This window comes from Talpa europaea (genome assembly GCF_964194135.1).
Source record: "Talpa europaea genome assembly, chromosome: 3".
Classification (NCBI taxonomy): Eukaryota; Metazoa; Chordata; class Mammalia; order Eulipotyphla; family Talpidae; genus Talpa; species Talpa europaea.
The window spans coordinates 113,666,133-113,682,544 of NC_140069.1; the positions used below are offsets into that span (position 1 = coordinate 113,666,133).

Consider the following 16,412-nt stretch of genomic DNA (forward strand, 5'->3'; position numbering starts at 1 on the left):
GCCTTTTAGGAGGAACTATCACCTTCATTTACTAAAAGTAGCACTTTATCACTTGCTAAAATAGTAGTTAGAATCTGCTTCACTGGCTTCTAAGCATGTGTTGCTAACACTATTGTCTCATGTTAAATCTATTACAATGAATCCTTACTTTGAAGAAAGGGAGATCTTTGCAATGCAGTGATTCAATTTACTTTGTTGGTATGAAGACACAGGAAGAGGACTAGTAAATCCAAGAAATTGGAAATATTTGACCTGACCTATGACACTCAGGTTTATTACACTTTAGGGCTGTCCCACTTCCGTTCTCAGCAGGGCTGCCTGCATGATTGCAACAGATTCCTGCCTGTGACATATTTTTGAGCTTGATGAAATGTATGTTGTTACTTTTAAAGTTATAAAACACAAGTAAATAGTAGTAATCACAACAGACACCAAAGCCATTTTTAATGGTAAGGGGGAAATGCCTGGGAAGTAGGCCAGTGGAGTTGTGATATAAAACTCTTGACATAAAGTCATTTTAATATTAAGATAGGGTTTTAAATAGCAACTGCAAGAGATAATTTCCCAAACTGGGCCTCCCTAGTGGGGTTAAGGGGTTAAGACACAACCTACAAAGCACAAGTTTGATCCCCCAGACTTTTCCTGCCTCACCCACTGCTCCCCTCAGTAGTGTATTTCAGTCGATCTGCCTGTTCTGCTCCCTACTGTCTCTGGTGAATCCTCTGACCTCCCATACCTCCGGCCTGTACCCCAGTTCTTGTATGCATAAATAAATCTTTTAAAAAACAGAGAGACACAATTGCCCAAACTAAAGGAACATCTCCTGTACTTTCAATTATAAGAATGTGGAAGTGGATTAAAGAGATGCATTTTTTCTCATTGATATCTTCTAATATCACTATTAATGACATAGTTAAAAATTTAAACTGTAAGGATGAATTTCTTTGAGGTATTTCACTCAAATTTCATGCCAACAACTATTGCTTCAGCACTGATTATAATTCTAAAGGAGCTATATTTTAATTTGAATATTCTTTATAATCAAATAACAATAAAGCATACTGAGTATTTACCACATCAGATGTATATTTAAGTGCTTAATGTGCATTACGAACTTAAATACTGACGGCCATTAATGGTCTGATGATTGAATCACTTTTTTTTCAGATGATAAAATGAATGCAGAACAAGATTAAATAACTTGCCTAATGTTGCCCAATAAGAGAGCCAAGATTTGAACTAACCCAGACACCTGAGCTTAGGTCATTACCACTAATTTCTACTTGTCTCTGATATAACATACTAATGAAGATGTTAACGATATGCAATATTGCTTACATTTTTCTAAGTTTAAGGCATTGTGAGTGGTTTTATGGTAAAAATGTACATAACTTTCCATCCCCTTTAATTTCTAATCAGATGGGAGTTAAAATAACTAGCTTTGCTACATGACATGATAGACATATGCATTTTTTAAAAATGTATGGTTCAAAGCTGAGAATGGAGATAGGTAAATAACTTACATGGTTTCTGGAAATAAGGGAGTATCTGATATTCTCTGGCACACATGCAGTCAAAAGTTTTGAAACCTTGATCTGATCTTGCTGAAGTTAATTAACTTCTGAGTCTTTTTTGTTCTATCTTATAGTTACTCTTGACATTCAGTAAGAACATTTTAGTTAGGACATTTTCAGGACATGATTGAACTGGATTTAATTAGATCAGGCATAGAGGGAAATCTGCTCTGATAGATCTTTGCTCAACAACTTTGTCTCTTTTTTTTAACAATTACAATTGCTTTCTTCATTTGAAGAACTCGCTTTGTAATGGAAGTGTTTTCAGTCTTTTTATTGGGCTTTTTTGAAGGATACTTAGGGGAATGAAGGTAAAATTATAGGGACCAGAACAGCTTTAGGAACCTTAGGAATGGGAACTCGGGCTACAACTGGTACAGGGTGGATCACCTGCCCAGTGACGGGGGGACTAGGAACGATCAGGTCTGAGTTCCTGGCCAAGAAGGTGAGACTGAGTGAAAGGTCTACTAGAATCATGTAATCCCCACAGAGCAAACTGAAGAACATATCCCAGTTGAATATGAAAAATATGGCCAAAGAGCAAATGAATAAAAATAACGTTAAGACCTGAGGGAACACTCCCCATGCTCTGGACAGTTTGAGCATATCTCAGGTAGTCTGTAGTATAATTCTTGGGAGAAAAGCCCAAGCTTGCACAAAAGACTACTTGGGGAGAGGAGTGGGGAAGTAGTAAAGTTGGTCAAATGATGAAAAGCCTATATTGCATTGCTACATTAGACAATTAACGTGGATTAGCAAGGGGAGAAATGGGAGGTGGGGATTTAATTAATACACCATTTTAGTGGAAGCTAAGCAAAGACCTGAATTCAGTGGGTGACAATGAGGATAGAAAGGAAAAAATGAAACAAAACAGATATGAGGCACTGAAAAAGTAGAATTGTGAGCAAACGATGGTTTATTAGAGTTGAAGGTAAGGGACAAGAGTTCCAAATGGCCAAAATGTTCCCTATTAAAGGATTAAATGAATGATGGTCAGTAGTTACAGTGGTAAAGTAAGAGGGTAAGAATTGGTTTAAAGAGAGATGAGGATGAGTTTGATTTTGGGCATTCTGAGATGGAGCAGAAAATAAATTCTCCAAAGGGGTTATCAAGCAGACAATTCCATATATGGCACTACATCTCCTGAGAAAAATGGGAAGAAAAACTTCTGGAGATAAAATCACAAAAAGAGAGCATAAAGAAACACACATAATATAGAGTGATACTTTGATCTTAATGTAAAACATGTTTAGCCAACAGGTTTATAAAATTTTAAAAATTTAAATTTATTAGGATTTTTAGCAACACAAGAACACAGAAAAAAGTTCAGGAATTCATCAATGATGTTCACCAATATGTGCTTCTTTGTGGCTTTTTAAACTATTTCTCATGATTCAAATTTATTCAGCATATAACAGAATTTCATACATAGCTTCACAATATGGATATTACGTCTTCCATCGGTAAAATTAATGAAAACATCTCTCTCATGAAAGGCACATAAAGAATCTAACGCATTTCAGGACTCTTAATAATTTGAATTTCTTTACATTACAAAGAAGGAAAAATCCCCTAAACAAAACAGATGCAGATTGTGGTTACCTACACACACATACTTCAACAATTATACTTCAACAAAATGATAGAATACATAACTAAAGAGAAACTACTTAACAGTGAAGCTTATTGAAAGATTAAATTTTTCAGGATGAGTTAAAATATAAGAGGAAGTAGAGTGAGCAGTGCTATTCATTTTGCTGAAATGAGATTACAGAAACACACTGAATAATAAAAAGAAAACAGACAATCCAAATTCAACACTAGCTGATATGCAACACTTATCTGCACATACAATCACTGACTTTATTTAAATACTATTAATCATTTTCTAAGTGTAATTGTCCATTTGATTCCCAGAAACAGCAACATATTCAAGCAAGTGGAGGACATCTGAATAAGGGGAAAAGTAAATTTAATAGTGTGTTCATTAAATTTGTAACATAGTGACATTTATGAATTTAAAGCTTGCATTTATATCAGCAGCAGAGTAAGCAAAGATCTTTCTTGTCATTTTCCAAACAAGGAGCTATCATGTATACTAGGTACAAGGGAATTCCCAAAGGAAATACACAAATGAATGTCTCAAAATTCATTATGCTGACATATTTTTTAATCCACAAAATGCTCTCAATATCCACCTAAACTTAGTTATAAATAAAAATGTAGTTATTTAAAGTGTATAAAAAGTAATCTGGCATTGCCTTTAAGGCAATGTATGAATACCATTCAAATATTAAAATTCAAAGTGAAAACAAACCAACTGAATAAAAATTAAGTCTATAATAACAGAGTATATCCTCAAAAATCTGAAATTTTAGTTTTTCAAACCAAATCTAGTATAGAATGAGATCAGCATGCAATCTTAAGAGAAAATAAAATGCATACAATGTTTAAATAACTGATCCAAAGGCAAGTATATTCATCTTCTTTAAGAACATTTCAATAAAACACATTAAATTTAAAGAACAAATCATGTTATTAAAATAGTCTGTGCAATGTTTGTACAAATAACATTTTTATGATTACAAGTATACATATAATCAAGATAAGGGCTGTAACTTTGCCTAGTAGTAATTACTGTACTTAAAAATTTACAGGACATGAACATAAATAAAGCTGTTTAAAACTGGCAAACATAATAGTCTGTCATTTAGTACAAAGTACTTCACTTTTCTGTTATTTTCAGTCTTAACGTTAGAATCCTAAGGTGTCACTCTTAAAACCTAAAAGTAATGCGGAAACTAAAGTTACAAACACGTGTATACATACATTTGCATATTTACAATTATGCAGAAATCATCAATATACTAGAGCCCAGCTTTAACACTGTCCTTAGTTTCATATTGCAGATCACCTTTCACATGTAAGAAAGGTAATTTTGCTACTTTCAGTTAAAAAAAAAAAAAACAAACTGAACAACTTTGGTCAGGTCCCAGATGCATTTGCCATATATTACATTCTGTGTTGCTGCAAGACTCTAGTCTAAAGAGATCCACATAGAAGTACTCTTTTGGTTTGAAATGCATTGTTACTGTTAACTGCAACACTTAGAAGAGGCCACAATCTTTTAGATTATTTTTTATGATGACATCTGTTACAGCATCAAAAACAAACTGCACATTCTTAGTATCTGTGGCACATGTGAAGTGGGTGTATATTTCCTTTGTGTCCTTTCGTTTATTGAGGTCTTCAAATTGACACTGAATATATGCAGCTGCCTCTTCATATGTGTTTGATCCTGAGATTGGGGAAAGGAAAGAAACATAAGATGAAGAGTATATAGCTAAGCAAAAGTGACCTTAAAATACTGGTCAATTTCATAACATAAAATATAAAATGTGTGCACTTATATTTTCTCTTTATAACTAAACTCTTCTTTTTTTAAATTTATTTTTATTCATACAAGAACTGGGGTGTGTAGGCTAGAGGTGCAGCGGTGAGAGGATTCACCAGAAACAGAGGGAAGCAGAACAGGCAGATCTACTGAAATACACTGCTGAGGGGAGCAGCGGGCAAGACAGGAGCGGTCTGCTGCCCCGTGTAGGTTAGCTCTCTGGCTGGGGATGGAACTCAGGCCGCAGGGCTGGCAGTAGCTTGATAGCGTTGACACTAATCCCTGCGCCACCAGGGAGGCCCTAAATTATTTCTTCTAAATGAAAAACACCTAATTATTTTTTTAGTGAATGTAGCACTTAACACCCCTCCCCATCATCTTTTTTCCTCTCTTAATCTTCAAATGCCAGATTCCCCCATTTTTTCAACTGAATTTGAGTTTTTATATTTGACATTAATCCCTTACCAGATACATGGTTTACACTTTCTCCCATTTGGTGGGTTGCCTTTTTATTGTTGGTTTCCTTTGCTGTGCAGAGACTTTTTAATTTAATGTATTCCCTCTTACTTGGATATGCTTGTATTTCTTTTAGTGTCAAATCACAAAACCACTGCCAAGGAGCTTACTGTCCATATTTTCCTCTAGGAGTTTTATAGTGTCAGATCTTACATTCAAGTCTTACTCCATTTTGAATGAGTTCTTGTGTATGGTATAAGATCAGGGTTCAGTGTCATTGTCTTGTGGAGGACTATTCAGTTCTGCCACCACTATTTATTGAACTGATTCCTTTCTTGGTTCCTTTCTCATAAATTGACCATATATGTATATTTCTGGGTTCTACTCTGTTCCATTAACCTAAGTGTCTGTTGTATGCAAATACCATATGATTTGATACTATGCTTTTTAAATCAAGGTGTGCAAAGTAAAGCCTCCAGCTTTGCTCTTTTTCTCAAGATTGCTACGGCTAGCTGTAGTTCCATATAAGTTTTAGGATTTTTTTTCTATTTCTCTGAAAAATGCCACTGAAATTTTGATAGGGATTATCTTAAAACTGTGGATGGCTTTGAGCAGTATGGACACTTTAACAATATTTTTTCTAATTCATGAGAAAGGAAGATTTTTCCATTTCTGTCTTCAAATTCATTCTTGAATGTTTTATATAGTTCCCACTGTCGAGCTCTTTCACCTTCTAGTTGAATTTATTCCTAGATATAGTATTTCTGATGCAACTGTAAATGGGACTATTTTTCTTAATTTCTTTCTGAGAATGTGTTATTAGTATCTAGAAGCAACAGAACTCTGTACTGATTTTGTACCTTTCAACTTAACTTTATTTACTAAGTTCTAAAGGGTTTTTTTTGGTGAAGCTTTTGGGTGTTTCTAAATGGTAATACACCATCTCCAAAAGTGTCAGCTTTACTTCTTCCTTCCCAATTTAGACACCTTTCCTTTTTTTTTTTTTTTTTTGGTCTAACTGCTTTGGCTAGGACTTCCAATATTATGTTGAATGAAAGTGTTAATGTGGGCATCCTTATGTTTGTTATTCCTGATATGGAAGGGAATAATTGAGCTTTTAACCACTGAGTATGCTATTAGCTTATAGACGTGTCATACATGGCCTTGATTATGTTGTAATGACAGTTTATATCATCAGTGGATGGTGAATTTAGTCAAATGCTTTTCCTGCATCTATTGAGATAATCATATGATTTTTATACTTCATTTTGTTGCCGTGGTATATCACACTAATTTGTAGATGCTGGAATAAATTCCATTTGATCATTGTGCATGATTTATTTTTTTAAGTAAAATTTCCATTTTTTTTTTTCCTCAGAGGAGTTTTTCTTCAGTCTTTAAGGACTTAGTTTCAAGGACTGAAATCCTTTACAAGGGCTTTGAAGGTCACAAGGCAGCACCTGCAGGTTTCAATCAGGGTGGGAGTGTGTTCTATCCTTCTAGCTTCACAAGGATGATTCCTGACTACTTACCGTGCTGTGAATGGCACAACTCATACAGTAATGTAGTTTCAGTTACAGCTTGGGAAGCACATAGGTGTTGAAGACGCTTGCTTCAGCTATGTCCCTGACATCTGTGGCCTCCACTACATTTCCAACCATGAGCTTCATAACTGCCCTGTCCTTGAACATACACACAGCCGCAAGTTGTGCATCAAAGAGGCTGAACATGGCCATCGCCCTTTTTGGCACGACGATTAATCCTTCTTTTCTTAGTCATCTTGGAAGCAAGTTTTTGAGAGACCAGCATCATCCTTTTAATGTACTGGACATGGTTTGCTATGATTTTGTTGAAAATTTTTGCACCTTTGTTCTTCAAGGATATTGGCCTGTAATTTTCTTTTTTTTTTTTTTTTAAAGATTTATGTAATTTATTTATGCACACAAGAACTGGGGTCTAGGCCAGAGGTATGGGAGGTGAGAGGATTTATCAGAGACAGGGTGGGGAGCAGAACAGGTGGATCTACTGAAATATACTGCTGGGGAGAGCAGTGGGCAAGACAGGAGAGGTTTTTGTGCCATGTGGGTCAGCTACCTGGCTGGGGATCTAACTCAGGCTGCAGTGAGTGGAGATAGCTTGATAGTGCTGAGACTAACCCCTGCACCACCAGGGAGCCCCCAGCCTGTGATTTTCATGTGGCAAACTTATCTGGTTTTGGAAAAGAGTTCTCTCTTTAATCTTTGGGAAAAGTTTGAGAGAATTTATTAGTGAAGCTATAAGATCCTGGACTTAGTTTCTTGGATGGTTTTGGTACTGATCTGATCGCGTTACTATTAAGTGGTCCGATCACATTTACCAGTTATTCATCATTCTGTCTTCGTAGGTTTTAAGTTTCTGGGACTTTAATACTTCTAAAGTCACTCATAAGTAAAACCATATATTTTTACATATCAAATTAAAAAAATTTTAATTATAGTAAGGTTAGAGTTCTGCATTATATAATAATAAACACTATCTTGTCTCACAGAAACTAGAGCAATTTCTAAATTAAAAACATGGGTGAATAACTTGCATTGAGCACAGAGCTCAATCTGCTGTATATATTCTGGGTAGCTAGTTAATTATTGAACCCCAAGAGCCATAAGGTACATAAATGAACAAACAATTTTAAGTCTTATGATTTTAAGTCTTAAGGTATATGGGTGGGGGGAAGGGTAAATGATTTTCTCTAATGTGATAGAACTGTCCTGAATAAAGGAAAGTATAGATGACATCTGCAGTTTTCAAATTGCTGCAATCTCCAACGTATTCTGCAGCATATTTACTGAAAAAAAAATCCACACGTAAGTGAGCCCATGTACTTCAAACTCATTTATGGGTCAACTGTGTAATGCTGCACAATATGAACAGGGCTGCAATAATGACTATTGTGATTATATTTATCAAAAAGTCCTGTCCCTTTAGTTCCAATGAGAATTTAATGAAATGTAGTCTAGTTCTTAATGTGTGGATATTGTAGTACAACAAACTTGGGTCTGGATTTGAACTCTTTGTTGCTTCATCAAACCCCAGTGTTCTCACCTGTGAGAATGGGCTATAGCATACTGATGTCATATTTGTTTTAATTTTGTTCAATACTTCTATGAAAAGGCAGTAAAAACTATATAATTCACTTAATATGAAACTAAAATTTTGTTTATGATGAAACAAATTCTTGAGCTTTTTTTAAAACAAAGGATGGAGTGAGGTTTACTAACTCATCAATTAGCTAAATTAGTCAAATTTCTCAGAATATTTAGATGTACAGGTCAAACTCTAAACCTTAATGAAGGGAACACTATTAAAAATAATCTTACTGAGAAATCCAATATATAAAACAGATGACAGCTAAGTTGATGACTATGTACAAGGAGGGTAGGGGACCATAAGTATCTGTGTCCCTGTACCACTTAGATTGAGACTGGGGGGCATTCACAGTGGTAATGCCATAGACCTGTACCTACTTTCAATAGTAGCCTAGGGAAGTGATCCAAGGAACTAATATACGTAGTCTGTGCTTTACCCTAACTCCTTATTTTACAGATAGGATACTGAGACGGGTAGATTAACTGCCTTGCTTTAAGATAGAAGAGCTAATTATGGAAAAGCCAGGATTGTACCTAAAGTCACCTTTCCTCATAGTCAGCCTTTTCCATAGTAGTAAAATTAAAGTACCATTAACAATCTTGCTACCAAAACTTGGATTTCTTGTGAAACCTTCCCTGACTTTCTTAACAGTTAACTGAGGAGTTAATAGGCTCACCAATTTCTTCATTTTTCTCCCTTACAATTATTGTTTTTACTGTTTGTGTTCCTTTGTGGTAGCATGTTGCACTATTACTATTTATTAAAGAGTATGCTTGTCTCAGAGTAGAAAAAGACCAAAGATAAATCTTACTCATTGTGCATCACATAATACATGTCGTAAAAACTGTTAACTAGATGAACAAATCAATATTTTAAATTTATGAAAACCTGGAGTCATCACAGAAAATTATCTAAGAGCTTTTTCATAAAATGGCTGCTATTTTCCATCTTATCCACAACTCAAGGAACTACCTGTACTTGAATGCAGTTTGATAAATAATTTCCTTTAAAGGTAAGAGTAAGCCAAGAAATTTACATCAATAGTTTGTGTATTGCTTTAGGGAGCTTTCACTTAGAAATATATAACTTGACAAATTATCTACAGAAAGAAAAATACCTGCATATTCTGGATAGCATATAGTAAGGGGGCTCTTTTTGATTTTTTCTTCAAAGAGATCCTTCTTGTTTAGAAAAAGTATAATAGATGTATCTGTAAACCATTTGTTGTTACATATGCTGTCGAACAACTTCATGCTTTCATGCATTCGGTTCTGTAGTAGAAAAGAATATACTAGTTTATCACTCATGTCAAGGATTTTGAGAAATACTATTGCTAAAAAAAAATACAGCTTAGTCAGCTTAAAAATAGATGACATACCACAAGAATACATTTCTGCCATCTAAGGGCAAAGTACATTTTTAGGTGTCTAATCACGCATTACTTTTTGCATTCAACCAATACTGGCTGAGTGCCCACTGCCTGTCACAGCTTCCATAGAATCCAGCCAAGGGCAAGTATTTGAAAAGACCTCTTTATTAGAGAGTCAATCAAAGAAGTTTCCATTAAAAGATAGAGGTTCTTAAGATTAATAAATTAACTGAACATGTTGAAACACAATTAGCCCAACACCTTAAATACAATGGTAAGTTAGGTAAGAAAACCTCCAATTCTGTTTCTGATCTTCCCAATACCTGTGGTTTCAAAAAGAGCACTAGTATATTTTATAGTACCCAAATAAATGCATGATGGCTCATTGAACCTCCTGCACTAGAACTTCTATACGTGATTATAAAATAATAAAACCAACATTTCTACCTTTCCCCCCCAATCTGTACTAAAGTAAATTTAAAATGAACTTTCCCCCAGACTAATGGTACAGTGAAACACATCTGAAAATTACTTGGCAGTAGCAAAGTATAACATGGACTAAGGATTACTGAGCTGGCAGATGTAAGTTAAAAATGAGCCATGGACTATTATGGAACTACCTTCATTTGAATTCAGTATTTAGCCAGAAAATGTGTAGACAAGCACATAGGGCTGGGGGTGGGGGAAATAATTCTTAGTCTTTCCCTTTTCTAAGGATTCATCTGTGCTTCTTTAGTTTTCCTCTCTTTTAGTGTGCAAAAACAAAAGTTAGAGGAAAGAGCCTGAACTTTCAATTTAGGCATTAGCAAGAATTTCTCAAGCATTTTTCTCAGAATTTTTCACAATAAATTTTCTGAGAAAAATCTTGGCAACATCTCCAGCTCTTAACATTTTCATGCTCAAACTGTTAAAAAGTGGTTCTACTTGCCATTTCTTCATCTTCAGCTAGAACCAGGTCATAGTCACTCAGTGCCACACAGAAGATGATAGCGGTCACTCCTTCAAAGCAGTGAATCCATTTTTTCCGCTCAGATCTCTGCCCTCCCACATCAAACATTCTGTAAGAGGAAAAATAATGAATTTGACATCACATTAAATGTTCAAAAATTCATGTTATTTAATATAGATAAAAAATGTCCAAGTAACAGGGGATATGTGGGTGGGAAGAAAGGACAAAAAGAGTTCATGTGAGTAAAACAATGTCGCAAACTGGTTTTCATAATAGGAAAATGTCCACAGGTTTCTAAACAGTTTGAATGGAGACTTTATCTCAAGACAAAACAAAAACATCCTCAAGAAGCAAGACACTTACTAACATCTGAGGACACTTAGAACAGAACATTAAATATAAATGGACTATACTGTGTGTAAACACTGAAGTCACTTGAAACAGCTGGGAAGGCAGAGATAATAGAAAGCATGTTCAATTTGGCAATCATGGAACATTAGAAGCAGAGGACATGGCCCCTGTTTACACTACAGAATATTTTCTCTTAGAGGCAAGAAGCACATATCTGGTACAAAGGAGAAAGCATCCAGGTAAGAAAAAGATGAGCAAGCAAGTCAAATTCAGATAGGACAAACAGATTGCCTAAATTAAAAAGTAAAACCATGATATAGGCAAAAAAGTAAATTAAGAAATAAATTGAAGGCCCTTCTTAACCTTCTTAAAATTTAAAGTGAAAAATCTTACACAATATAGAGGCAGGCAGGGCAGCAACACCATGTAAAAGATAGTGGTCTTTACTTTTTCTTACAAGAGCTTATTAAATTAAGCAAATGCTGAATTTCATATAGATTATGTTATGCAACCTAGAGATAACCACTTATATAATGGAAACACTACGCAAACTGGAACATTTTTAAAGGCCCCATTTATCAGGTTGGTGCACTAATTAAAATAGTCCCTATTTAATTTTGAGGCAAAAAGAATTTCCTCCGCAGAATAGAATTGGTCTATAAATGAGTGCATCAATTACTATTGTTACTGATACCATTTAAAGGACCTTCATTCTATTGGTTTAGCTAGTAAATTGTTCATTAAACTTAAGTATGCTATATAAGAAAATGATTCTACTATAATAAGTCAGAATAAAAAAAGAACAGCTGGTAATAAAAACCAAATAAAAAAAAGAAATTACCCGTTGCCTATGAACATAATTTGAAAATAACTTGGCCAAAAAGATATTTTAGAAATGTCTCTGATCAAATGTCACATATTCCCTGGTCACTTGATATAAAATAACCACCAAACTCACCCCATCTCACCTCCCATATTTTCCCTCTCTGCTGGTTTTGTGTGTTGATTTTGTTAGGTCATCATTCAGTTATTTAATCAAACACTAACCTAGGTACTGCTATGAAGGTAGCTGAGTTAATTTTAATACCTATAATTAGTTGACTTTCTATATAGGTTATTCTTGTTAATGTAGGCTGATCTCATTAATCATCATAATTGATACACAGATTTGAGTATCAAGAGTGGGGTGGTATAAGAAATACCTAAAAAGGTAGAAGTGGCGTTCAAATCGGGTAATAGGTTAAGATTGGAATAATCTTAAGGTTCTTGACAGGAAAAGCCAGCATTACCTTGAAAGATGATTAGTTAGAAGTAGGAATGTTACTGGTGATTTTGGTGAGACTAACTAGAATCTTTCCTGCCATGTTCTTCACTTCCATCTGTGTCAATGTGTGTATAGTGAACACAATGCTTGATGACACACATGTTGGAGATGTCTTTGAGGAAGTCTCAGATGGAAATGGAGACCATGTTATTGAATACTAGAAGAAATACAGTCCATTTTTTTAAATTATTTTTTAAGATTTATTTATGTATTTATACAAGCACTGGGTACAGTCAGAAGAATGGAGGGTGAGAGAATTCACCAGAGCCAGAGCGGGGAGCAGAACAGGCAGACTGAAGTACACTGCTGAAGGGAGCAGCTGGCGGCAGGAGGGGTCTGCGCGCCATGTGGGACCCTCCTCCGGTGGCCGGGGAGCAGCCGGGGATCGAACCAGCACTGCAGAGGCTGCGGGCAGCTTCGCAACCCAGCGCTCAACCGCTGTGCCACCAGGGAGGCCCTACAGTCCTTGTTTTAAAGAGGCATAAAGCTTGTTCCAGCGGAAGATGTAAGGTAGAACTTTTAAGCAATGAACTTGGATATTTAGCTGAGGAAATTTCTAAGCAAAGTGTGCAAAGTATGTCTTCTCCTTGTTACTATAGTTAAATTCAAGCAACAGAGACAATGAGGAACAAACTATCAGGCCAAGAGAAATCAGACACACACAGAGGGTGGGCATGTAATGTAGGCCAAAGGCTGGAGAGATGCATCTGTTAAGTCAACTAATACCCAACAACTGCCAGCAAGCACCACAACTATGAGGAAGGAAATATATGCTGTGTTAAGTCACTCATTTGTAGTCACATGTTTTTCACCATCCCCAGGAACTTTATACACCCCTAAATATTAAGTATTTCCTCTCCCAGCAACAGGAAAACAAAAGGACTTTGTCTATTTTGGTCCCTTTACATCTCCTACAGGGAACATACACAAGTGCTTATAAATATTTGAGTAAGTGAATGAATAAGCTGTGTCTACTGGTATTTTAAAATACTTTCAAGTAATAATAGACTGGCATTCCTATGTTAAAGATTTAAATCTACCAATTATGCTGTAGGAATATTAAATGAGTTTTAACTTGATAATTAGTAATTTACAGAAAACTATTTTACAAACAAATGAAGGTCTTTCATATTCGGGACATAATCTTAAACTTTAGTGTGTGCATCAGGAATTATCAGTAGATTATGTTGATGCTACTGATATAGGAACTGTATTTTGAGAATCACTGGTTTAAATCATAAGTCAAGGTCAAGGAACAAAAATGACTAAGAACCCATAACACAAATTATGGCACAGGGTTAAGCAGTTTATTATTATCACTTAGAGCTAGATGAAGATTGTAACTAGAAGAATCACTAATCTTTTTTTTTTTTTTTTTTAGATTTTTTTTTTTTTTTTTAATAGAGGCATGTTTTTCTTTATTTGTTTGCTTGTTTGTTTTTGTTTTTGTTTATACATGCACTGGGTACAGTCAGAGGCGTGGGAGGGTGAGAGAATTCACCAGAGCGGGGAGCAGAGCAGGCAGAAGGACCGAAGTACACTGCTGAGGGGAGCAGCGGGCGGCAGGAGAGATCTGCGCACCATGTGGGACCCTCCTCCGGTGGCCAGGGAGCAGCCGGGGATTGAACCTGCGCCGCAGAGGCCGCGGGCAGCTTCGCAACCCAGCGCTCTACCGCTGCGCCACCGGGGAGGCCCAAGAATCACTAATCTTATTGCTGCTTTCATTTCCTAGAAAAGTCAGATAAAAAAGTATTCATAGTTTCACATACACATTAGAATTATGTTCAAGTTCTGAATTCCTCTTTTTTAATAAATAACCAAAAACAGGACAAAAGTATACCTTCCCCTTCATATGAAAGATGACTTTTGAATCACATTTTTGACTACATACTAGGAAGTGAATGAGTTTTCTTAGATGGTTTTTTTTTTTTTTTTTTTTAAAGTGCTAGGAGAGGAAGGGGATGGTGCAGATCCTGAGCTGTACTGTTATCCAACATCACCGTGACCAAGACTGATGTCAAACTAATTGATGACACGTTGTCCCTTGGTATCTGAGGAGCACTGGTTCCGGGACACCATAGATACAATCTGTAACTGGTGGCTAATGGTAAGACAATCATGTGGCACTTCAGACTATAACTGTGTATATAACTCATTTTCAGACCATGTCTTTCACTTTTAGCCTAGGTTTCTCAATGTTATTTCAATATCAAGTAAATACCAATATTCAGCAAATCTGAATAATATACATAAGATGGGGTTGCAGTTGCCATTACTCTACACATTCTTTCATATTCTTTGTCATTGCCAGGTTACTTATCATACTAAATACAACATAAATGTCACGTAAACAGCTGTTATACTGTAATATTTTAGGGAACAAAGACAAGAAAAAGGTTTGAGCATTGCCAATACAGATGCAACCGCTGTTGGCCTAACTGGGTAGTACAAATTTTCGACCTGTATTTGACTGATCTGTGGAAGGAGTACATGAAGACACTGATAAACTGTATAAAATCAAACCCATTATTATGACACAGTGCTTCAAATCCACTGCAAATATGTATTATAGAAAAGGAAATTGGTCTTAAGATAATTTTATAATGGAAGAGATGCTATACTTTGTATCTGGGAATCCAGTAAAATAAAACTGTTGATTCTTTAAAGCAAAATAATGCATGTAGATGCTGTCCACACTGCCTAGTGACAATATGTGTATTCTGTGTTATCAGACTGTCTAGTTTTAGCTACTAATATAAAATTACAATTTCACCTATTTTTTTATGATCACCTCTGTGAGGTGATAATATATATAAAATGTCTTATTGCCTCCTTTGGAGTTTAGTCCTAGTCATAAAAACATAGGTGACGCTGTAATTTTATATTAGTAACTAAAACTAGACAATCTAGTTATAACACAAAACACAAAATGATAAGCACACTCAAGAGTTCTCTGAATTATTCTAAGTACACTTTTGCCTTTATTCATCTGAGGCTCCTTTACCATATAAAAGTTGGAACCAAATGTTTTAGCAATGATAGTAATTTAATATATTTCCAATCCAAAATAAGAAAGTTTATCTGTAGTTCCTGACAAACCTATGTTTATCTTTAAGTCAGCAAGTGAAAATAGTAACTAAATACACCCTGTGAAATTCAACCTCCCCCAACAAGACTAAATAGAGCAAGATAAATGGACTTCCTGGAAGGATTATGGTGAGAGACAACTTTGCTGAATCTCGGTATTTACTTGATGTTGAAATGACAGCATTGAGAAACCTAGGCTAAAAGTGAAAAATATGGTCTGAAAATGTTATACCAAGTGATACTGTCTTAATTACCACATGACTGACTTACTATTCCCCACCAGTTACAGAGCTCCCACCTTTACAACCTGACAATGGGCAAGACTAATACTCTCTCATAAGAATATCAACTAAGTCTCACCACAGTTACTTACTAGGGACTTAGGTCTAAAACACTTATTTGCTAATCCCAATTCCATGTATTTTCTCTTCAGACTACATCATGTGAATAAAGCCATTATCTGAATAATTTGCTACAGAAAGTTCTTTAAAGCAAGGTAAATAGCAAAAAATCATAATTTACGTTTCACTAGATTAAAAAAAAAAAAACCAAACTTAAAGCCTCATTTTAATAGTGAACTTCCTAATAATTAAAATCATTCTATAATTTAAGATAAATATGATGATTTTGCAGATCAAATATATAGGACTATATAAAATATTAATACCTTAATATTCCTGGGTTTGGTCATTTAATATTCTAGAAGCAGTAAGCAGACTAAAAGAATATAAATGATTTCAATATGAGATAATACCAGCAATAAAAAATGGCCATTGGCAGCT

The 16,412-nt window shown here is 35.3% G+C and overlaps 1 protein-coding gene across 1 annotated transcript in view; it reads right to left on the reverse strand.

The window, feature by feature from the left end:
* Positions 1–4,681: 4,681 nt before the first annotated feature.
* GNAI1 (G protein subunit alpha i1) overlaps positions 4,682–16,412 on the reverse strand; it is a gene marked incomplete at both ends in the record, with an annotated part of 67,593 nt that continues 55,862 nt past the window's right edge. Inside the window, 3 exons of the mRNA XM_084229321.1 lie at positions 4,682–4,872; positions 9,668–9,821; positions 10,848–10,977. Coding sequence (XP_084085447.1) covers positions 4,682–4,872; positions 9,668–9,821; positions 10,848–10,977 — 475 coding nt within the window. The remainder of the gene's footprint in view (positions 4,873–9,667; positions 9,822–10,847; positions 10,978–16,412) is intronic.